Source organism: Scyliorhinus canicula, chromosome 25 (genome assembly GCF_902713615.1).
Source record: "Scyliorhinus canicula chromosome 25, sScyCan1.1, whole genome shotgun sequence".
Classification (NCBI taxonomy): domain Eukaryota; kingdom Metazoa; phylum Chordata; class Chondrichthyes; order Carcharhiniformes; family Scyliorhinidae; genus Scyliorhinus; species Scyliorhinus canicula.
The window spans coordinates 2710848-2734425 of NC_052170.1; the positions used below are offsets into that span (position 1 = coordinate 2710848).

Sequence of the window (23578 nt, forward strand, 5' to 3'; positions counted from 1 at the left end):
GAGCTCGAAGAATCATAGAATTTACAGTGAAAAGGAGGCCATTCGGTCCATCAAGTCTGCACCAGCCATTGGAAAGAGCACCCCACTTTAGCCCACACCATCCCTGTAACCCAGTAACCCCACCTAACCTTTTTGGACTCTTAGGGGCAATTTAGCATGGCCATTCCACTTAACCTGCACATCTTTGGACTGTGGGAGGAAACCAGAGGAAACCCACGCAGACATTGATTGATTGATATTTATTGTCACATGTACCGAAGTACAGTGAAAAGTATTTTTCTGCGGCCAAGGGAACATACACAGTATGTACAAAATAGACAAAAAAATAATCAACAGAGTACATTGACAATGATATACCAAAAAATAGTGATTGGTTACAGTGCGAAGCAAGGGCCAAACAAGAGCAGTATAGGGCATCGTGAATAGTGTTCCTTTAGGAACCGATCAGTCCGAGGGGGAGTCGTTGAGGAGTCTTGTAGCTGTGGGGAAGAAGCTGTTCCTATGTCTGGATGTGCGGATCTTCAGACTTCTGTACCTTCTGCCTGATGGAAGGGCCTGGAAGAGGGGGCAAAGCCTGGGTGTGAGGGGTTTCTGCCAATGCTGTCTGCCTTCCTGAGGCAGCGGGATGTGTACAGAATCAATGGGAGGATGGCAAGCTTGTGTGATGCATTGGGCAGAAGTGCAAACTCCACACAGACAGTGACCCAAGGCTGGAATCGAGCCGGTCCCTGGAGCTGTGAGGCAGCAGTGTTAAACACTGTGCCCCCGAAGCAAGGAGCAACAACAAATCTAAATTATAGTCCCAATGACTATACATTTTCACCAATATTTCTGCCAGTCTGTAGTTTTCAGGATCCTTTGTCCCAGCAGTTGATATATCCTGCAGCCAGCCCCAACCCAGTCCACAGGCATTGTTTCTGCCATCACAACAACCTGCATTTCTATAGCACCTTCAAAAGTAATAATCTGCTTCAAGGTGCTTCACAGGAGAATAACTGGCCGTTAAATCAGAGCTAGACATTTCCCATTATTCAGAGAGGGTACAAGACCAAAGCAAGCATCACAGCCAGACCCAATCCACCCTCCAGAGCCAGCATTGCACTGGGAGTGGCAGCCTGCATCAGACGAGGGGAGGCTAGACTTGCAGACAAGACGAGGAAAGGCTGAGATTCACAGACCAGACGAGGGGAGTCCCACGCTCGCAGCCGTGCAGTTTTCCAGATTATAGCATGGGACTGCTGGGAAACAGCCCTGCCCTCAAAATAAACAGGGAGCACACTCAGCTTTGCTGCCTTCCATCCAGCTTTCAAAAGAAAATGTTAAGAAATTTGGCTGGGGGAATTGAACGAAGCACTCCAGAGTGAGGCAGGCAGAAACTGCTACAAGTCTGACAGTGACTCTGGGTGACTGGTTGCAGGTGCTGTATCAAACATCAAACCACCAGAATGTTTACTAAAGCACAACAGTTAGGAAGTCTTTCAAATTTGCAACAGCAGGTGGTTTGAGCTTCTGCAGTCTCCGTTTTGCCTCAGCGGACAGGTTATCACTCCTCAGTCAGCAGGTTCTATATTCAAGCTCCACTCCAGGGTCTGAGCACATAATCCATGCAGGCACTGCAGTGCAGCTTTGCCAGAGATGCTGTTTCTCAGATAAGATAATAAACTGAAGCTCTATCTCCCTCTGAGCTGAAGGTAAAAGATTCCCTGTGATTATTCAAAGAAGAGCAGAGAAATTCTCCCAGTGTCCAAATTGGCACGGTAACGCAGTGGTTAGCACTATTGCTTCACAGAGCCAGGGTCCCAGGTCCAATTCCCTGGCTTGGGTCACTGTCTGTGCGGAGTCTGCACGTTCTCCCCGTGTCTGCGTGGGTTTCCTCCGGGGGCTCCAAAAGACATGCTGTTAGGTGAACGGGATATTCTGAATTCTCCCTCTGCGTACCCGAATAGTCGCCGGAATGTGGCGACTAGGGGATTTTCACAGTAACTTACATTGCAGTGTTAATGTAAGCCTACTTGTGACACTAATAAAGATTATTATCAAGACCCATCTTTCACTTCCCAAGCTCAGGAAACCATCCCTGGAGACAGACATTGGGGTGTCAGTGTGGGTAGACCTAGGTTCAGCAGCAAAACAACTCCAGGATTAAAGAAACAAAAGCACATCAGACACGGACTGAAATCTGATTGATTTCACTGCAAGACTGTCCTTTTAACCATCTGGAATTTCTAATGGTGCATTGTGTTCCTCAGATGGTTCTGTGCTATGATCCCAGTTGGTGTTATAACTGGTCAGGAAGATCCCAGAATGGAGCCCTGCCTTAAACGACTGTAACTTTTACTGTTTTTTATAAAACGTAGAGGAACAGAATCACAGGAACGCTAATTAGTTTTAACAAGGAAAAAAACCTTTATTAAACATGAAAAAACTATTCTCCCTTTAGCTCAACCATTTCACTTGGATTTTAAGATTAACACAGATTACAAAGTGCATTTGAAGCTACAATGGTCTCATTAACACAAAGTCCTTTTTTAAGCACACAAGACGACTGTGGTCAAATTCACTCTCCACACTGAATCTCAAGTGAATGTCTGTGGATGTCTCCTCCGAATCCCCCCAGATGATCGTCACGAGGGATTCCAAACTCCACTCCCAAAAAAAGGCTTTAAAATCTGCTCTCGTAATTGTGCTTTCTTTGCACCCTGAAATTCTGAATTCCAGACCAGGTTTTCCAAATGAAACTTTTTAAACAAAGCTTTCACTCCACTTTTAACTGAGTCCAGTCCGGGATTTTATACCACCCGTTTAAGATTTCTTTGTCTTTACTAAATATACAAACTGATCACAGTTGCATTAACTGTCAATTCTCGGACTCAAGGAAAATGGCATCAAACTTTTGAGTTACCTCTGATGTCTGCTGTCCCACTTTAAATCTGCTTACTGCAATTGGCTCTTTAACTCAGAACCCTTTGTTCACTCTTCCTTCAATTCTTCTGTTAAAATATCTTGGTCTCTTCTTTTAACTCCAGTCATCTTAGCCAGTCTTTCTGTCCCAATTCCCTGCTTATCTGGACTGTAATAAGTTCCTTAGGAAGCTTGCCTCTTTGCAACCCCCCCCCCCCCCTCCCCCCTCCCTTGTCCTGTCCAGCTTCTCCTGGTAGCTTTAAGAGATGCTCACCCCCCAGTGCCCTGTCTCCAACTGCAATATATCCAGCTAAAACTAAAAAAAGCTTCTTTGTCTTAAAAGGTCCTCCAGTTGCTAAGCAACGCCCCTCTATTTACTCTTCAGGCTGTAGCCAGCTCTAAACACAAGATAAACTCAGTTGGAACTTACCAAACACCCACCCTCCCCCCATTCATACAAATACCGTTGTCCAGCATGAATCCAACTACAGATTTTATCCTTCCAAGCACAGAAACATTAAATTAAATCCAGAACATTATTTAATGTCTAGTGTTTACCAATACAAATATAAATCTCTTAAAACCATCTAGTTTTCCCTTAACATCGGAATAATGCTCATGGTCTTGACCAGGTTTATGACTTTTGAAAATTAAAAATAAGACGAATTAAATCTGATCCCAAAACAAAACCTCCTGGAAACTCCTAATCCTAACAGACTACACGAGGGGAGTCCCACACTCGCAGCCGTGCAGCTTTCCAGATTATAGCATGGGACAGCTGGGAAACAGCCCTGCCCTCAAAATAAACAGGGAGCACACTCAGCTTTGCTGCCTTCCATCCAGCTTTCAAAAGAAAATGTTAAGAAATTTGGCTGGGGGAATTGAACGAAGCACTCCAGAGTGAGGCAGGCAGAAACTGCTACAAGTCTGACGGTGACTCTGGGTGACTGGTTGCAGGTGCTGTATCAAACATCAAACCACCAGAATGTTTACTAAAGCACAACAGTTAGGAAGTCTTCCAAATTTGCAACAGCAGGTGGTTTGAGCTTCTGCAGTCTCCGTTTTGCCTCAGCGGACAGGTTATCAATCCTCAGTCAGCAAGTTCTACATTCAAATGGGATTCCAATTCAGTGACAATAAACTGTAAAATTATCTCAGAACGCAATTCATAGAATTTACAGTGCAGAAGGAGGCCATTCGGCCCATCGAGTCTGCACTGGCTCTTGGAAAGAGCACCCTAACCAAGGTCAACACCTCCACCCCATCCCCATAACCCCACCCAACACTAAGGACAATTTTGGACACTAAGGGCAATTTATCATGGCCAATCCACCTAACCTCACATCTTTGGACTGTGGGAGGAAACCGGAGCACCCGGAGGAAACCCACGCAGACACGGTGAGGATGTGCAGACTCCACAGACAGTAACCCAAGCCAGAATCGAACCTGGGACCCTGGAGCTGTGAAGCGATTATGCTATCCACAATGCTACCGTGCTGCCCAGTTGCCACATTCGGTGTAAGGAGGATAAATTTGATTTGATGAATCCCTGTCCTCGGTATTTGGAGGTTACAACACTTCCCAAAAACAAACAAAAAAAATATATAACATTAAAGAAAAGCCAGACAAGGGCTGGTATTGAAATATTTTTATTTCTCCTCTGGCGCTTTAATCAGAGCAGATTGCAACTATCAAAAAACAACTAAAAGCTACAACGACGTAACATTGCACAAGATTTAACTGTGTCAAAAATGTGTAAATGTCACTGAAGAGTTTGATGTTAAGAGTCTTCAAAACAAAACCATCCCGATATGGAGAGCCCGGGAATTAAATCCCAGTGAAAATGAGCGAATGGCTGTCCTTTGGGAATGCACCTGGAAGTCAATTTTTCAGAAATTGCTCTCAACATCTTTTTCTTTATTCCTCGTACCTTTTTGTTTCTTTTTCTGTCTCTTTCTGATTTATTCACCTCATCACTGAATGGATTCCTTTTGTAGCTTTCATCGTTCTTCTTTGTTTGGATTGAGCACGGGCTAAGATTATGAACAGTTTGATTGTGAGGCGAGGGAGGGAGAAGGAACTCCCCCCCCCCCCCCCCCCCCCCCGTATATAAGCAGCAGGTATTGAGAGAACTCCAGGTTTCAATCTTCTCAAACGTTCAGTTAGAACAAGCTCCAGCCTCTGAGGATTCTCTTTATAAATTTAGACAATCCAATTCTTTTTTTTTCCCAATTAAGGGGCAATTTAGCATGGCCAATCCACCTACCCTGCACATCTTTTGGGTTGTGGGGGTGAGACCCACGCAGACACGGGGAGAATGTGTAAACTCCACACGGACTGTGACCCGGGGCTGGGATCGAAACCAGGACCTCAGCGCTGTGAGGCAGCAGTGCTAACCAATGTGCTGCCCAGAGCCTCTGAGGATTCAATCACCAAACAGGCACTGGGTACAGAAACGGTCAAAGGATGTTCCATGGCAGCGATCAACCACATCCAACATCACAGGAAGGTCAAATTACAATTACAATTTGATGTGTCCATGACTGGTGTCAGGTTTACTGGGTGACATGGTGGGGGGGGTAGGGGTTTACTATGTTGGAGGGTTGGGGTGCAGTGGGGGGGGGGGGGGGGTAGGGGTTTACTGGGTTGGGGTGTGTGGAGGGGGGGTAGGGGTTTACTATGTTGGAGGGTGCGGTGGGGGGGGGGGGTTGGGGTTTGGGATTTACTAGGTTGGGAATGTGGTGGGGGGGTAGAGGTTTACTGGGTTGGGTGGTGCGGTGGGGGGGGGGGGTGAAGGTGTTTATTGGGTGGGGTGGTGGGGTTGTAGAGGTTTACTGGGTTGGGGTGTGTGGGGGTAGGGGTTTACTGGGTTGGGGTGTGTGGGGGTAGGGGTTTACTGGGTTGGGGTGTGTGGAGAGGGTTAGGGGATTACTGGGTTGGGGTGTGGAGGGGGTTAGAGGATTACCGGGTTGCGGTGTGTGGAGGGGGTTAGGGGATTACTGGGTTGGGGTGTGTGGAGGGGGTTGGAGGATTACTGGGGGTGGGGGGGTCGGGGATACTGGGGTTGGGTGTGGAGGGGGTTAGGGGATTACTGGGTCGGGGTGCGTGGAGGGGGTTAGGGGATTACTGGGTCGGGGTGCGTGGAGGGGGTTAGGGGATTACTGGGTTGGGGTGTGTGGAGGGGGTTAGGGGATTACTGGGTTGGGGTGTGGAGGGGGTAGGGGATTACTGGGTCAGGGTATGGAGGGGGTTAGGGGATTACTGGGTCGGGGTGTGTGGAGGGGGTTAGGGGATTACTGGGTTGGGGTGTGTGGGGGGGTTAGGGGATTACAGGGTTGGGGTGTGTGGAGGGGGTTAGAGGATTACTGGGTTGGGGTGTGTGGAGAGGGTTAGGGGATTACAGGGTTGGGGTGTGTGGAGGGGGTTAGAGGATTACTGGGTTGGGGTGTGGAGGGGGTAGGGGATTACTGGGTTGGGGTGTGGAGGGGGTTAGGGGATTACTGGGTCGGGGTGCGTGGAGAGGGTTAGGGGATTACTGGGTTGGGGTGTGTGGAGGGGGTTAGAGGATTACCGGGTTGGGGTGTGTGGAGGGGGTTAGGGGATTACTGGGTTGGGGTGTGTGGAGGGGGTTAGAGGATTACTGGGTTGGGGTGTGGAGGGGGTAGGGGATTACTGGGTCAGGGTGTGGAGGGGGTTAGGGGATTACTGGGTCGGGGTGTGTGGAGGGGGTTAGGGGATTACTGGGTTGGGGTGTGTGGGGGGGGTTAGGGGATTACAGGGTTGGGGTGTGTGGAGGGGGTTAGAGGATTACCGGGTTGGGGTGTGTGGAGGGGGTTAGAGGATTACTGGGTTGGGGTGCGTGGGGGGGGGGGGGTTAGGGGATTACTGGGTTGGGGTGTGGAGGGGGTAGGGGTTTACCGGGTTGGGGTGTGTGAAGGGGGTTAGGGGATTACTGAGTTGGGGGTGCGTTGAGGGGTAGGGGTTTACTGAGGATTCCACACCTTGGGTTGCAGCACCAAGCGCACAGATACCATTTGGGTGGTAGTGGGAGGGTTAAATTTGGGGTTGTGCTGAAGGGCAGGTTGGGCAGTGCAGAGGCTGAGAGGGTGGTGATGGTTGGGGGAGTTGATGTAGAGAGGAGGGGACGCCACAAATGAATTTGCAAACAAGGATCATATCTTTTACATCAATATTTTATCAGAAATAGTGCCGATGGAGATCAACAAACATTGTTTTCTTTATAAATTTAGAGGACCCAATTCAGCTTTTCCAATTAAGGGGCAATGTAGTGTGGCCAATCAATCTACCCTGCACATCTTTGGGTTGTGAGGGTGAGGCCCACACAGCCACGGGGCGAATGTGCAAACTCCACACAGACAGTGACCCAGGGCTGGGATTGAACCTGGGACCTCGGCGCCGTGAGGCAGCAGAGCTAACCACTGTGCCACCGTGCTGCCCGGAGAACAACAAACATGGGGTGTGATAAAGTGAATAGAACTTGGTACAGTACAACAGGGTTTTCGCTCGAGGCTGCAAAGTGGGAAGTTGCTCAGGAGAACGTTGGTACAATTACATTTGAAGGTAAAGGAGGTATGGGTGAGGGTTCCTGCAGGAGATGAATTGAGGGGGTGGTGGAGTCAGGTTAGATCACCAAGGTGGCCTCCATGGTGGAGTTGATGACGTGGTCAGAAGCTCCGCCACAGGCTGTGAGGAGTGTGGTGGAGCCTCAGACTGTTGCCAAGTTGAGGATGAGGTTTGTGACAGTCACTCTTGGAAATATTTAATTGGAAGATAATTTCTGCGAATCCGTTACTGGATAAACAATCGCAAATCGGATCGAGGTGACGAGTGGTGGTGAGGGAGAACATGCATGGTGGAACCGGATATGCGTTTCTGATGTGTTCAAGGGCATCCGCTGGGGGGGGGGGGGGGGGGGGGGCAGCCAAGACTTGGGAGACAGCACAGGGCCTGGAAGAGAAGCCATTTCCGGTGATTCCCTGGCTGTGACTGGACAGAATGGGACCGGCACGATGACGTGGCAGCTGGGATAGTAGTAGTGAAGATTGGGTTGTGCTCTGGGATAGGTGCAACAGGATCAATGGGCATGTGATGACTATTGGCCAATGGGATTCATTCAAAGCATCAATATTCAAAGTCACATGGCCACAATTGGCCAATCAGGTTGTTCATAAAAGGACGTCGCTACCGTTACAATAAATAGAGGAAATAGAGATATGAATTATTACAAATGATAAAAGTTTATTTTCAATAGCAATGAAACAAAGCTGCCAAATAAAATTACTGAGCTTAATTGTATAATGATCACTGAAGAGTTTAAGCGTTGTTCATAGACTGTCAGGAACTAGAAATGTAAACCATTGGTTAGCCACACTAGTGAACTCACTCTTGTGATCTCAGTCATGCTGGTTACCAATCTTACAATGTGCGGCAAGTTGAAATTGGAAATATTTCAAAACGGTTTTCCTCAAACAAATTGCTGAAAGCCAACCTACCATATTCTTCCACCTGAAAATGAGTGAGATACAATAATACAGAGTGCCAACGATCCCAGGATCCAATCTGTAGGGGGGGGGGGGCAAAGTAGATCACCTTCGTCCTGTTTCACCTCTGTTTGGGAAACTGCTCACGAGCCTGGTCTGAATACACTCCAAACTCAACCTCATTAGTCACGGTAGTAATTCTATGTGCTTGCCACCCATAATCCTCTCTCGCTAAGGTTGAGAGTACACACATTGATTTTGGGGTGTTAATTTACCTGGTGGCCGAAGGGGGCTATTAAAACACAATATTCCAGGGCCCTGACCAACCACATGGAATCAGTATAAGCAAAACCTCCCCGGCCACAAGTCAAACCAGTGCCGTGATCGTGGATGCCAGCAATCCACTATTAAAATGTAGCCATCGAATCCATGTCAGGGAAATCGTTGGTGACAGTGCAGTTGGGTAAACTCTGCCGGATTCTGCGCAGGTCTCCCTCGGAGTATAGATTCCCATTCAGGTTGAGTTTGTTCAGCGATGGTAGGCCGGTGCAGACAGCCAGGAGTTTCTCGACGGTAATCTGGTCACAATACTCGAAGCACAGGGACTGGAGGGAGCGCAGACCTCCGAGGCAGGTCAGACCTGCATCAGTCATGGAGCAGAAGTTTGTGAGGTCTAACGTGCGGAGCTGAGTCAGGTGCCGGGCAATGTGACGTAGCGAGTCGTCCGAGATGTTGCAGCCGTGCAGCTTGAGGTGGACGACTTCCGAGAGAGACTCGGCCGATTTCTCAATCCCAGAGTCGGTTACCCTGTACGTGCCGGAGAGGATCAGCACCTTCAAGGTCGTGCGTGACGCCAGGTTCTGGAGGTGCTGGTCCGAGAAGTTTGGCACATTGTCCACCTCCAGATTCTTGATCTGAGGTGGGACACGAGTCCTGTTGGACACGGCTGCCACTCTGAACCATTGCAAGGGAATCTCACAGTGCGTTAACTCCAGACTGAGCAATGACGGAGGCAAACACTCGTAACTAATACCTCGCAGATTCATCTCAATCAGCCGCAGCTCGCTCAAGTTCGGACAGCGCTTCCCAATCTCCAACAGCAAGGCTTCGGTCAGTGATTCATTCTTCTTGACAGAATGAAGGACACCTTTAACCCTTAGGGTCCTCAGAGTGCCGCCAAGATAATGCCTGACCAGGTGCCAGAGTATCCGTGAGTTTACCTGAAACAGTAGCATCAAACCATTAGTGATTCACACGGGAAACCTTCAAATAAGATACTGAGTTAGTTTGAGAAACAGCTGAAAATTCTGAGCTGAGGAACACAACATATTGGCAATGTTTACGGGGTAGATCACAGGGGCTGCCGTGCGATGGGGAATAGGAGAGAAAAACTATTTATCGGGCAACGTTCAGAAACCGGGGGTTGGACATTAAAATCAAAGCTAAGCTGATCGTGGCTCTAAACATCCTCACAGAATAGACCGTACAAAAGTATTAACTTTTCGTTATTGACTGTGTACGCACATAGTGAATTAATATCCTTAATTGTGAAGTTTGGAATCTTTAGAAACATCAGATTTTAAACTGCAGCCAAGATGCCCTTTTTGTAAGAATCTAAAATCTTTCAACAGAATGCTAACCACCATGTCAGTATTCTGTATTCAACAGAATGCTAACCACCATGTCAGTATTCTGTACCTTGTATGGAGTTAAATTAACATCTTTCCAGAGGCCTTTGTCATAAGCTAACCTCCTCCATCTTTTGCAAACTCTGTGGAAACATAAAATATGAATGTGTTAGCTCAACAACGCATTTCCTGCAAATGTGAGATAATAAAAATAGAAAATGCAGGAAAGCCTCAACAGGTCTGGCAGCGTCTGTGGAGAGAGAAACAGAGTTAACGCTTCGAGTCTGGACGACTCACGCATGGAACTTTGGTTCTGTAGAGGTCATATTGCACTGGAACCACTAATTGTTGTTTGTTTTTTCCTCTCTTCACAGATACGGTCAGATCTGCTGGGCTTCCCCACTGATTTCCCGCGTACCCTTGCTGCTGTATCCACAAACTCAAACCTCAGTTTAATGACGTACCTGCCTCAGGGTCAGAACATTCAGAATGTAAACCTCACAGCAAACTCCCTCCCAGAGTACGTACCACTTGTCCCACCCCCCAAACCCCCCTCAGAGTACAAGTCTTCTGAAGCCAAACCCCCTCCCACATTACAAGCCCCTGCCCTCCCACCCCACCCCCAAAAAGAGGATACTTCCTCCACACCCAGAGTTTCAGTAGTCCACAGGAACAGAAGGAGGCCACTCGGCTCGCTCAGGCTCCTCCACCGTTCAGATTACAGTCGATCTGTGTCTCAGCTCCACATCGCTCGATAGATTTACCCCAATTAATCTCAGTTGTTAATGACTCTGCAATCCTAGGGGCAAAATTCTCTCAGTTCAGTTATCCATAGAGGCCTGCGACATGTATACATATCTCACTGCCTTTCACAATAATTCAGCTTCAACTATTCGGAGATACTTTGATGTGAACAATGTACTAGAAATGAAAGTTCCAGGGGGGCAGTGAAGAGAGCTGGCCATTGTTCCTTTGCCCCCTCTCAAACCATGTGGATAAATACATTTCCAAAATTTTGACAGTACTAACTCGCATAACGTATAATCTTTTCAAAATACAGACCAGCTCTCTCCTGAATGTGCTGACTCTCCCTGAGGTACAGTTCCCCCTGACTCTCCCTGGGGTACAGTTCTCCCTGACTCTCCCTGGGGTACAGTTCCCCTCCTCCTGACTCCCCCTGGGGTACAGTTTCCCCCCCCCCCCCTCCTGACTCCCCCTGGGGTACAGTTTCTCCCCCCCTCCTGACTCCCCCTGGGGTACAGTTTCTCCCCCCCTCCTGACTCCCCCTGGGGTACCGTTTCCCCCCCCCCTCCTGACTCCCCCTGGGGTACAGTTCCCCCTGACTCTCCCTGGGGTACAGTTCCCCTCCTCCTGACTCCCCCTGGGGTACAGTTCCCCCCCCCCTCCTGACTCCCCCTGGGGTACAGTTTCTCCCCCCCCTCCTGACACTCCCTGGGGTACAGTTCCCCCTGACTCTCCCTGGGGTACAGTTCCCCTCCTCCTGACTCCCCCTGGGGTACAGTTCCCCTCCTCCTGACTCCCCCTGGGGTACAGTTCCCCCCCCCCCGACTCCCCCTGGGGTACAGTTTCTCCCCCACCTCCTGACTCCCCCTGGGGTACAGTCCCCCCCCCCCGGGGTACAGTCCCCCCCCCCGGGGTACAGTTCCCTCCCACCCCCTCCTGACTCCCCCTGGGGTACAGTCCCCCCCCCACCCTGACTCCCCCTGGGGTACAGTCCCCCCCCCACTCCCCCTGGGGTACAGTCCTCCCCCCCCACTCCCCCTGGGGTACAGCCCTCCCCCCCCCCCCACTCCCCCTGGGGTGGGGTAGAGTCCTCCCCCCCCCACTCCCCCTGGGGTGGGGTAGAGTCCTCCCCCCCCCACTCCCCCTGGGGTGGGGTAGAGTCCCCCCCCCCCCCACTCCCCCTGGGGTGGGGTAGAGTCCTCCCCCCCCCCACTCCCCCTGGGGTGGGGTAGAGTCCTCCCCCCCCCCCCCCCTCCCCCTGGGGTGGGGTAGAGTCCTCCCCCCCACTCCCCCTGGGGTGGGGTAGAGTCCTCCCCCCCCACTCCCCTGGGGTGGGGTAGAGTCCTCCCCCCCCCCACTCCCCTGGGGTAGAGTCCTCCCCCCCCCACTCCCCTGGGGTAGAGTCCTCCCCCCCCACTCCCCCTGGGGTAGAGTCCTCCCCCCCCACTCCCCCTGGGGTAGAGTCCTCCCCCCCACTCCCCCTGGGGTAGAGTCCTCCCCCCCACTCCCCCTGGGGTAGAGTCCCCCCCCCCACTCCCCCTGGGGTAGAGTCCCCCCCCTCCTCCTGACTCTCCCTGGGGTACAGTTCCCCCCCATCCCCTCCTGACTCTCCCTGGGGTACAGTTCCCCCCCCCCCCCCCCCTCCCCTCCTGACTCTCCCTGGGGTACAGTTCCCCCTCTCCCTGGGGTACAGTCTCCCTCCTGACTCTCCCTGAGGTACAGTTCTCCGGGCCCAGGCCTCCCCCCCTGGGTTGGGGGAGAGAGAGACCCGGGACCTGGGCCCGCTCCCCGGGGTCGGGTACCTGCTGATCCGGAGCAGTTGCCGGGTTGGGAGATATTTCAGGATTTCCACCAACACGTTCTCCGGCAGCGAGTTCAGCGTCGCCGCTTCCCCCGAAACTGAGGCCATTTTGACGGCAGCAAAACCACAACATCCGCCTCCCGGCCCGGCCTCCTGGCACACTGCCCCCTCCCGGCCCGGCATCCCGCTACACTGCCCCCTCCCGGCCTCCCGCTGCACCGCCCCCTCCCGGCCCGGCCTCCCGCTACACCGCCCCCTCCCGGCCTCCCGCTACACCGCCCCCTCCCGGCCTCCCGCTACACCGCCCCCTTCCGGCCCGGCCTCCCGGCACACTGCCCCCTCCCGGCCCGGCCTCCCGGCACACTGCCCCCTCCCGGCCCGGCCTCCCGCTACACCGCCCCCTCCCGGCCTCCTGCTGCACCGTCCCCTCCCGGCCTCCCGCTACACTGCCCCCCTCCCGGCCGGCCTCCCGCTACACTGCCCCCTCCCGGCCCGGCCTCCCGCTACACCGCCCCCTCCCGGCCCGTCCTCCCGCTACACCGCCCCCCCCCGGCCCGCATCCGGCACACTGCCCCCTCCCGGCCTCCCGGCACACTGCCCCCTCCCGGCCCGGCCTCCCGCTACACTGCCCCCTCCCGGCCTCCTGCTGCACCGCCCCCTCCCTTCCCCCAGGCCTCCCGCTACACTGCCCCCTCCCGGCCTTCTGCTGCACCGCCCCCTCCCGGCCCGGCCTCCCGGCACACTGCCCCCTCCCGGCCTCCCGCTACACCGCCCCCTCCCGGCCCGGCCTCCCGCTACCCCGCCCCCTCCCGGCCTCCCGCTACACCGCTCCCTCCCGGCCTCCCGCTGCACCGCCCCCTCCCGGCCCGGCCTCCCGCTAAACCGCCCCCTCCCGGCCTCCCGCCCCCTCCCGGCCTCCCGCTACACCGCCTCCTCCCGGCCTCCCGCTACACCGCCCCCTCCCGGCCTCCCGCTACACCGCCCCCTCCCGGCCTCCTGCTGCACCGCCCCCTCCCGGCCCGGCCTCCCGCTACACCGCCCCCTCCCGGCCTCCCGCAACACCGCCCCCTCCCGGCCTCCCGCTGCACCGCCCCCTCCCGGCCCGGCCTCCCGCTACACCGCCCCCTCCCGGCACACTGCCCCCGGCACACTGCCCCCTCCGGCCTCCCGGCACACTGCCCCCTCCCGGCCCGGCCTCCCGCTGCACCGCCCCCTCCCGGCACACTGCCCCCTCCGGCCTCCCGGCACACTGCCCCCTCCCGGCCCGGCCTCCCGGCACACCGCCCCCTCCCGGCCCGGCCTCCTGGCACACTGCCCCCTCCCGGCCTCCCGGCACACTGAGTTTCCCTGACCCACCACAGGAATAAACGCCATCGGAATAGACGACAGGTCAGACTTTTCACACAGAGACAGACAGGGTGGAGTGTTTGTTTAGACAGCTCTACAGAGGAAATAGACACCGATTTCAGGAAAACAGCGAGACATGGGGTGTCAAAATATGTTTCTGGCTTTATTGTAGATTATGTGCATCAATATTTTAATGTAAAAGAATTTAAATAAATTCCAAATGTTTAAAATACAGTCATATTTACTAACCGTAATGCAAAAAAAAGTACAGCATTTGCTATAAGATATATATTTAGTTTTGAAACATTTCTGTTGGAGCAGTTTGTTAATTGTGTGCGTTGTCAGGACATTGCTGTTTGAGAGGTCTTTCCGCTGGCTATCCACACACCCAGTGTGACTTGGATAAGCTGGTCTCTGGAGGAGTCTGCAGAGGGTTACAAAGCTCAACCTGGGTGAGATATTGGCCACTTCTGGGTTCACAGGTCAGTGGGAGAGGAGGGATCACACTTTGGGACGTTGATGAATTATTCCGAGTCTCGGCCTTGAACTGTCTGGTACCAAAATCCCAGAGAACCTAGTGAATCCATTCTGTGCATCGTAACTCACACAAGTTCACTGGGATACCCTGCAGAGATCTGTACTCTCTGACAGCAGAGCTCAATCCCTATCCTTCTGAAAAACTTTGACCTCAAAACTCTTTTTGCTGTGTCAAGAAATTTCTCAAGAAACCACTGCAGCCACCTGCTTTCTAAGTTAATTTGTGCATTTATGCTCAGGAACCATTGGCCCCTTCACCATAAAGGAGTCAATTTACAGCATTCCAGATTCCAGTACTGCTGCTCGTGGCTTTACAAAGCTCAAGTGAACAAACGGCACTTTCCCAAATCGCAAAACTTAGTCCCATCTGATGGATGCCACATTAATGGTGCTAATAGCAGTGGTTAGAACAGGGGTGAGACAGGAGAAGACACACGGCTTGGAAATCCTCAGAGAGGTTGTGGGAGGGAGTAAGACGGGGAGTGAGACTGGAGGGAACGAAGGGGGAATACTGGGAGTGACTTTTGCCCTTGCATTTCTTGCTGCCCGTCTTCTCTCCAACTGCACACTAACAAATTGATTGCACTGTCCCTCTCTGCCCCCGCCTCGAGGTAAAACTGACTGCCCATTAGGTGCTGCTCCGTCACATTCAAAACATTACTGGAATGATGCGATTTTCCCGATACACCACACGTCCCAGCAATTAGCCATCAATGGGGCTTTGGCACATGCCCATCAACATAGAAGTTCCTGGTGATTTTCGGCAGCGTCAGCTCCATGCCTTCTAACTCTTTGGTGAGGATGACCTGACACCCCAGCCGGGAGTTGAGCTGCAGGACTGGTGCCATGTCCAACATGTCTTCCTCCCTGGAAAAACAATTCACTTGCATTTAATCAGACATACACATCTTCATCTGCAGGTAGCTCTCACCTTAGCAAACTCTGACACATGTATCTGTGGATAAAATATTAAAAACTTTGCCACATTAGTGGATGCTTGTTTTCATAATAAATGCCGATTATACTCACATTCACCTTACACTGCAAGTATTTGAGAATACAGTTCAGCAAATGGAAAATATCATCAGGTTTAGCATGAATTAGGAAATGGGAGAGGGCCTGAATTCTAACCCAAAGCTTTTGATTCGATTTATTATTGTCACATGTATTAGTATACAGTGAAAAGTATTGTTTCTTGCATGCTGTACAAACAATGCATACCGTACATAGGGAAGGAGAGACTACAGAATGTAATGTTACAGTCATAGCAAGGGTGCAGAGAAAAGATCAACTTAATACGAGGCAGATCCATTCAAAAGTCTGATGGCAGTAGGGAAGAAGCTGTTCTCGAGTCGGTTGGTACGTGACCTCAAACTTTTGTAACTTTTTCCTGACGGAAGAAGGTGGAAGAGAGTATGTCCGGGGTCCGTGGGGTCCTTAATTATGCTGGCTGCCTTTCTGAGGCAGTGGGAATTATAGATAGAGTCAATGGATGGGAGGCTGGTTTGCGTGGTGGACTGGACTACATTCACAACCTTTTGTAGTTTCCTGTGGTCTTGGGAAGAGCAGGAACCATATCAAGCTGTGATACATCCAAAAGAAATGCTTTCAATGGTACATCTGCGGCACCAAGTGAGAGAGGGTCTGGATTCTAACCTGAAGAGGGAGAGGGTCTGGATTCTAACCTGAAGAGGGAGAGGGCCTGAATTCTAACCCAAAGCGGGAGAGGGTCTGGATTCTAACCCAAAGCGAGAGAGGGTCTGGATTCTAACCCAAAGCGGGAGAGGGTCTGGATTCTAACCCAAAGCGAGAGAGGGTCTGGATTCTAACCCAAAGCGAGAGAGGGTCTGGATTCTAACCCAAAGCGGGAGAGGGTCTGGATTCTAACCCAAAGCGAGAGGGGGTCTGGATTCTAACCCAAAGCGGGAGAGGGTCTGGATTCTAACCCAAAGCGAGAGAGGGTCTGGATTCTAACCCAAAGCGAGAGAGGGTCTGGATTCTAACCTGAAGAGGGAGAGGGTCTGGATTCTAACCCAAAGCGGGAGAGGGTCTGGATTCTAACCCAAAGCGAGAGAGGGTCTGGACTCTAACCTAAAGAGGGAGAGGGTCTGGATTCTAACCCAAAGCGGGAGAGGGGTCTGGATTCTAACCTGAAGAGGGAGAGGGTCTGGATTCTAACCTGAAGAGGGAGAGGGCCTGAATTCTAACCCAAAGCGGGAGAGGGTCTGGATTCTAACCCAAAGCGGGAGAGGGTCTGGATTCTAACCCAAAGCGAGAGAGGGTCTGGATTCTAACCCAAAGCGAGAGAGGGTCTGGATTCTAACCCAAAGCGAGAGAGGGTCTGGATTCTAACCCAAAGCGAGAGAGGGTCTGGATTCTAACCCAAAGCGAGAGAGGGTCTGGATTCTAACCTGAAGAGGGAGAGGGTCTGGATTCTAACCCAAAGCGGGAGAGGGTCTGGATTCTAACCCAAAGCGGGAGAGGGTCTGGATTCTAACCTGAAGAGGGAGAGGGTCTGGATTCTAACCTGAAGCGAGATGTTAAGTAATGGGTTAAGAGACATTGCAATTAGTTGTCTCATTTATGTTAAGTGTTCAATGACTGACACTGATATGTAAAGGGCTTCAGGTGGACTCTGGAGCTGGTGATGTGATGATACAGTTTAGTGCAGAGTCTGTTAAAGTGAAATAAAGGTGTTTGTGAAAAGGAGCTGGACTTTTGTCTCTTCACACCACAGCATCCATTAGTTTCACACGAGAGAGGGCCTGAATTCTTTTTATTTTATAAATAATTTTTATTGAAATTTTTACAAAATACAAAATATAAACATCTTAACTTTGTTAACATACAACCGCGGTAACCCCCCATGAACAGTTCCCCCCCAGCTTCAAGAGCAACTTCAAACAAAAGGAAAGAACAAAAACAAAGAGGAAAAAGAAGAGAAAAACAAAAGAGAAAAAAAAAGAGAGAGAGATAGCACCCTCCACAAACCCATGTGCACAGTTCTCCCCCCCCCCCCCCCCCCGGGCCTATTTCCCTACCGTTCCGCCAGGAAGTCCAGAAAAGGCTGCCACCACCTGAAAAACCCCTGTGCTGATCCCCTCAGGGCAAATTTCACCCTCTCCAATTTGATGAACCCCGCCATATCCGAGATCCAGGCCTCCACGCTTGGGGGTCTCGCATCCTTCCATTGGAGCAAGATCCTCCGCCGGGCTACTAGGGACGCAAAGGCCAGAACACCGGCCTCTATCGCCTCCTGCACTCCCGGCTCCACTGCAACCCCAAAAATTGCGAGTCCCCAGCCTGACTTGACCCCGGATCCCACCACCCTCGACACCGTCTTTGCTACCCCCTCCCAAAACTCCCCCAACGCTGGGCACGCCCAAAACATATGGGCGTGGTTCGCTGGGCTCCCCGAGCACCTAGCACACCTGTCTTCGCACCCGAAAAACCTGCTCATCCTCGTCCCAGTCATTTGGGCCCTATGCAGCACCTTGAACTGTATGAGGCTAAGCCTCGCACAGGAAGAGGAGGAATTCACTCTCTCCAGGGCATCCGCCCACGCCCCCTCCTCAATCTCCTCCCCCAGCTCCTCTTCCCACTTCCCCTTCAGTTCCTCCACCGAGGCCTCGTCTACCTCCTGCATTACCCGGTATATGTCCGAGATCCTCCCTCCTCCGACCCACACCCCCGAGAGCACCCTATCCCGCACCCCTCGTGGGGGCATCAAGGGGAACCCCTCCACCCGCTGCCTGGCAAACGCCCTCACCTGGATGTACCTAAACATGCTCCCCGGGGGGAGCCCAAACTTCCCCTCCAACTCCCCCAAGCTCGCGAACCTCCCGTCCACAAACAGGTCCCTCAACCTCCTAACCCCTGCCCTGTGCCAGCTCAGAAATCCGCCATCAATGCTCCCTGGGACAAACCGATGGTTCCCCCGTATCGGGGCCTCCATCGAGCCCCCCATTTCTCCCCTGTGCCGTCTCCACTGCCCCCAAATTTTGAGGGTAGCCGCCACCACCGGGCTCGTGGTATACCTCGGTGGAGGGAGCGGCAACGGCGCCGTTACTAGCGCTGAGGGCCTGAATTCTAACCCGAAGCGGGAGAGGGCCTGAATTCTAACCCGACACACGAATGTCGAAACATTTCTGTACCTTTCAACGGCTTCAGGCAGTTTATCGAAATGCTCTTCATCCACATACACGTGGCAGGTTGAACAGGCGAGTGAGGCTTCACATGCACCTGGACATTAAAAAGAAATGTTATTTTACATACATTGGCCACAGTTTGTGGGGGTGAGACCCACGCAGACACAGGGGGAATGTGCAAACTCCACACGGACAGTGACCCAGAGCCGGGATCGAATCTGGGACTTCAGTGCCTCGAGGCAGCATTGCTAACTGGCCCTAGTGTGTTTAGCTTTCGTATGATACAGTTAATGTCAGGATCCAGGGGTTGAAGCAGTCCGATGTTGAGTTTAAGTTTTGGGTTTCAATTCAGTTAAAGATTTGACTGTGTACAGACCAGCAGCTTTTCTCAAACAAATTTAGTGAAAAGGATTTTGCCTGTGAACATAACACAGTTTCTAAAAGGCTGGCACGTTAAACAGTAGTTGACACAGGCAAGAATCTCCAAGCTGGTTCCAGAAGGATTTCTCGCTCAAAGTGGTTTAGCCAAGACATCTCTTTGCAGCAGGTATTCTTGGGTTGGCTGACTGTATTTAAAAGTGGATTTGGACTGGAGGTGGATTTTGCTCGAGTGGAGATAAAAAAATTAGCAGTTAGGATTTCGTGTTTCTCGTTATTGTTAAGATTGGTTTTAATGATAACTGAAAGCCATTTCATATGAAAGTTAATAATAATGTGTTAGTAATAAAATTTGTTTTGGTTGGCGCAGTGGTTAGCACCGCTGCCTCACGGCGCCGAGGTCCCAGGTTTGATCCCGGCCCTGGGTCACTGTCCGTGTGGAGTTTGCACATTCTCCCACTGTCTGCGTGGATTCACCCCCACAACCCAAAGATGTGCAAGTTAGGTGGATTGGCCACGATAAATTACCCCTTAATTGGAAAAAAAATAATTGGGCACTCTAATTTTTATTTATAATAATAAAGTTTGTTTTAATACACCATATATCCCTATTTCTGCTTTGTGCGGGGAGTCACTCCTGAAATGAAGTATCCTTTCCTCACAGTATACAAATTAAATGAAATATTAAGCTATCTGTCAGGTTTCCTAGCAACAGTTGAGGTCTGGTCTAGGGTGTAAGAACAGGGACATACACACACGCACAACTCACACTTGCAGACTCAGTGTCTGCCCACACAGAGCACAGGCATATGCTTCGGCTTTGGACACACACTATGGGAGGGAATAATGGCTAATGATCAATTTTGTCAGTGTCCCTCGGATCAACTACTGCCCGCCAGATGAGCAAAGATGAACCCTGGAGTCTCTTTGTGGTGTTGTTCAGCATTGCACCAGGCAGTGTATTTACCACATGAGGTACCAGACATGTAGGCTGTCCGTCCCCATTATTTACACCCTTATGATATAAAAAAATTAGGAATACACAGCTGACAGGCTGATATGCTTTCTCAAAATTGTGGAATATGATTTGCAAGATACTGCAATTCAGATTAGAGGCTTCTTACCAAGGCACAATCTTCCTTCTCTGGTAAGATCTCATTCACAGAACAGCAGGAGGAGTTTTACCGAGCTGCCTGTCAAATATTTATCCCATAATTAACATCTCTAAGCCAACCTGTTCTTTTTCTTTAAGGTAAAAATTTTGCTCCATCGGTACTCACCCTCCAGATCAATCCCATTTTCATGAGCCAAGTGCAGTATATTGTCACCCACCTTCCCCTTCACAGGAATCCGACGCCCTGATCGGTCAATAAAGGTTACATTTACACTGAAACAATGGAAAATATTGTCTGTAACACAATCATTTGATGCATTTATTAAAGGTTGTTTGTAAAAATCAATGAGTTTTATTCCTGAAAGTGTTGATATTCTAACTTATCCACCAGCCATGATTGGGACATTTGCTGTAATAATTTAAGCTTCCTTCAGATACTTCATTTCAACCATCACTTCTATCGGCAAGATCCCACCCTGTGAACTCCGAACCTTTGATTAAGTAATGTACAATATCAATTGAAGCAGATTTCTCATCAGATCTCTCCACCAAGAGCAAATAAGGTCATAAGGTAAGAAAGGAGGGATCATATCTCAGCATGAGTCAGCATATTCAGGAGGGAAGCCTCCAAAGGTTAGCTATCTGTACTTACACATCCGTCAGATTCTCAGATTTCTGGCTTGTGTCGTCACACTGATCGGTATCTGCAACAAATACATGTGGTCAGCATTCTAATGAGGGCAGCTTGAAGTCACATCCAAGATGAATCAGGCCACAAGTGACTTGTACAACAGGTGACGGTTCAACTCGGACATTTAACAAGCGAATTAAATACTTTGCCTGGGTAAATTTGAATGGCCAGAAACAAAGAGAAATATTTCACTGCATTCTAAATGGAGCAGTGTTTGAGACTAGAACCAATGGTCAAAGTCAGCCACAGGCACAACTCGAAGCAAGTGCTCATCGTCTGGGTGATATCAGAGTCAGACCGTGGCTCCTGGGGAGGGAACCTGCAACTTTGGTGCCTCGCCGGGGTCAGAGCCCCCCCCCCCCCCCCCCCCCCACCGGGTCAGATCCACCTTCCTCTCCCACTCCCATCCTCCACCACCCCCCTCCCTCTCCCCCCCTCCCCTACCCCAACCCCCCTCCCCTACCCCCCTACCCCAACCCCCCTCCCCCAACCCCCCTCCACCCCTCCCCCAACCCCCCTCCACCCCTACCCCAACCCCCCTCCCCCTCCCCCCTACCCCAACCCCAACCCCAACCCCCTCCCCCCCTACCCCCCTCCCCTCCCCCCAACCCCCCTCCCCCCCTCCCCCCCTCCCCCAACCCCCCCCCCCCCTACCCCCCTCCCCTCCCCCAACCCCCCTCCCCTCAACCCCCCTCCCCCCAACCCCCCTCCCCCCCAACCCCCCTCCCCCTCAACCCCCCTCCCCCAACCCCCCTCCCCCCCAACCCCCCTCCCCCCAACCCCTACCCCAACTCCCCTACCCCCCTCCCCCCCCCCTCCCCCCCATACCCCAACCCCCTCCCCCCCATACCCCAACCCCCCTCCCCCCATACCCCCTCCCCCCATACCCCAACCCCCCTCCCCTCCTACCCCAACCCCCCTCCCCAACCCCCCTCCCCTCCTACCCCAACCCCCCTCCCCAACCCCCTCCCCCCCAACCCCCCCAACCCCCTACCCTAACCCCCCCAACCCCCTAACCCCCCCAACCCCCTACCCTAACCCCCCCAACCCCCTACCCCCACAACCCCCACTCCCCTCCCCCACCCCCCTCCCCCCCTCCCCCAACCAACCCCCCACCCCCCCCCCCCCCAACCACCCCCCACCCCCCCCCCCCAACCAACCCCCCACCCCCCTCCCCCAACCAACCCCCCTCCCCCAACCAACCCCCCACCCCCAACCAACCCCCCACCCCCAACCAACCCCCCACCCCCAACCCACTCCCCAACCCCCCTACCCCACTCCCCAACCCCCCTCCCCTCCTACCCAACCCCCCTCCCCTCCTACCCCAACCCCCCTCCCCCCCCCCAACCAACCCCCTACCCCCCCCCAACCAACCCCCTACCCCCACTCCCCTAACCCTCCCCAACCCCCTACCCCCAAAACCCCTCCCCCTACCCTAACCCCCCCCCAACCCCCACTCCCCTCCCCCACCCCACCCCCCCTCCCCCACCCCCACCCCCCCTCCCCCAACCACCCCCCTCCCCCCTCCCCCAACCAACCCCCCCCCCCCCTCCCCCAACCAACCCCCCCCCCAACCAACCCCCCATCCCCAACCAACCCCCCAACCCCACTCCCAACACCACTCCCCAACCCCCCTAACCCCACTCCCCACCCCCCTACCCCACTCCCCAACCCCACTACCGGCTCCCCAACCCCCCTACCGGCTCCCCAACCCCCCTACCCCACTCACCCAACCCCCCTACCCCCACTCCCCAAACCCCCCTACCCCACTCCCCAACCCCCCTACCCCACTCCCCAACCCCCCTACCCCCACTCCCCAACCCCCCTACCCCACTCCCCAACCCCCCTACCCCACTCCCCTACCCCCACTCCCCAACCCCCCTACCCCCACTCCCCAACCCCCCTACCCCCACTCCCCTACCCCCACTCCCCAACCCCCCACTCCCCAACCCCCACTCCCCAACCCCCACTCCCCAACCCCCACTCCCCAACCCCCACTCCCCCACTCCCCAACCCCCCCACTCCCCCACTCCCCAACCCCCCCACTCCCCACCTTCCTTTATGGGCACTGCCCGCTGGAGGAGTGCCGGCCTGGTGGAGGGAGAGGAGGGGTGGGGGGAGAAATGGGGGTTCCCCCTCTCTCTCTCTCTCTCTCACCCGGGCCTGTTTGGAGATCCCGGGCCGGGGCCCTGAACCGCCTGTCCTGGCGATGTCCCAGCGGGGACCCCGGCCCGGGCCCCCGGGGAGCCGCTCTGAGCCTCAGGGCCCAACAGAGGCCCCGCCGCAGACTGGCCGCCGCCATGACAGCCGCGTGGTCAGCTGACCCGCCACTGACGTCAGCGCCGCCGCTTAAAGGGGAGGTCGCCCTACTCTCTGAAAGGGGAAGGAATTTCCAAACGCCGAGGGAAATTCTCAAATGGTCTGATCTGAAACGGTTCTAATTGTTTGTAAATAGCTAAGATTCTCTTCCCAGTTTCTCATATCAAACAGAAATAAATAAATATTCAAATCTGACTCGGAGACTGACCTCCTGAACTCCTCCATTGGCAGGATTAACCTTTCCTCGAACCAACTGGAGGCCATTCTGGCCCTCCAACCTGTTCCACCATTCAACCATTGCACCTCCGCCGCATTTTTTACACCATTGAGCCTTTACCTTACCATTCTCAGTTTCAAAGGGGCAATTATTTAATTTGACATGTTTAATACCAGTCACAGTGTGCCATTTTAAGGAAGGGGACAATTTCCAGAGGGTCATCTGATCCAGTTGGTCAATGGGGCTGGAGCG

General features: G+C 53.0%; 2 protein-coding genes across 3 annotated transcripts; both read right to left on the bottom strand.

Moving 5' to 3' along the window:
* Positions 1 to 8136: 8136 nt before the first annotated feature.
* Positions 8137 to 12723, bottom strand: LOC119957178 (F-box/LRR-repeat protein 12-like). Its single transcript, XM_038784976.1, has 3 exons — positions 12577 to 12723; positions 10101 to 10173; positions 8137 to 9622 (listed from the first exon to the last, which is right to left on the bottom strand). The coding sequence occupies exons 1-3, from the start codon at positions 12681 to 12683 to the stop codon at positions 8810 to 8812; spliced, it is 993 nt and encodes a 330-aa protein (XP_038640904.1). The 5' UTR covers positions 12684 to 12723; the 3' UTR covers positions 8137 to 8809.
* A 1338-nt stretch (positions 12724 to 14061) lies between these two features.
* On the bottom strand, positions 14062 to 23111 carry LOC119957169 (ferredoxin-2, mitochondrial-like). 2 transcript variants are annotated; one of them, XM_038784957.1, is made up of 6 exons: positions 23035 to 23108; positions 22948 to 22971; positions 20752 to 20803; positions 20266 to 20372; positions 18614 to 18701; positions 14062 to 15326 (listed from the first exon to the last, which is right to left on the bottom strand). In XM_038784957.1, the coding sequence occupies exons 1-6, from the start codon at positions 23090 to 23092 to the stop codon at positions 15170 to 15172; spliced, it is 486 nt and encodes a 161-aa protein (XP_038640885.1). In that variant the 5' UTR covers positions 23093 to 23108; the 3' UTR covers positions 14062 to 15169. The 2 variants fall into 2 exon arrangements, with proteins under 2 accessions (XP_038640885.1, XP_038640884.1); XM_038784956.1 differs by having other exon boundaries at positions 22948 to 23111.
* Between the last annotated feature and the right edge of the window lie 467 nt (positions 23112 to 23578).

What these genes read in the sequence shown, in the direction of transcription:
- LOC119957178 (XM_038784976.1), bottom strand. Translation starts at nt 12,683, where the DNA reads ATGGCCTCAGTTTCGGGGGAAGCGGCGACGCTGAACTCGCTGCCGGAG. An exon ending in CAACTGCTCCGGATCAGCAG is followed by an intron (nt 10,174 to 12,576) that starts GTACCCGACCCC and finishes ATGTTTCCACAG; the next exon opens with AGTTTGCAAAAGATGGAGGA. An exon ending in TTAATTTAACTCCATACAAG is followed by an intron (nt 9,623 to 10,100) that starts GTACAGAATACT and finishes CTACTGTTTCAG; the next exon opens with GTAAACTCACGGATACTCTG.
- LOC119957169 (XM_038784956.1), bottom strand. Translation starts at nt 23,092, where the DNA reads ATGGCGGCGGCCAGTCTGCGGCGGGGCCTCTGTTGGGCCCTGAGGCTC. An exon ending in GGATCTCCAAACAGGCCCGG is followed by an intron (nt 20,804 to 22,947) that starts GTGAGAGAGAGA and finishes TATTTGTTGCAG; the next exon opens with ATACCGATCAGTGTGACGAC. An exon ending in AAATGGGATTGATCTGGAGG is followed by an intron (nt 18,702 to 20,265) that starts GTGAGTACCGAT and finishes TTTAATGTCCAG; the next exon opens with GTGCATGTGAAGCCTCACTC.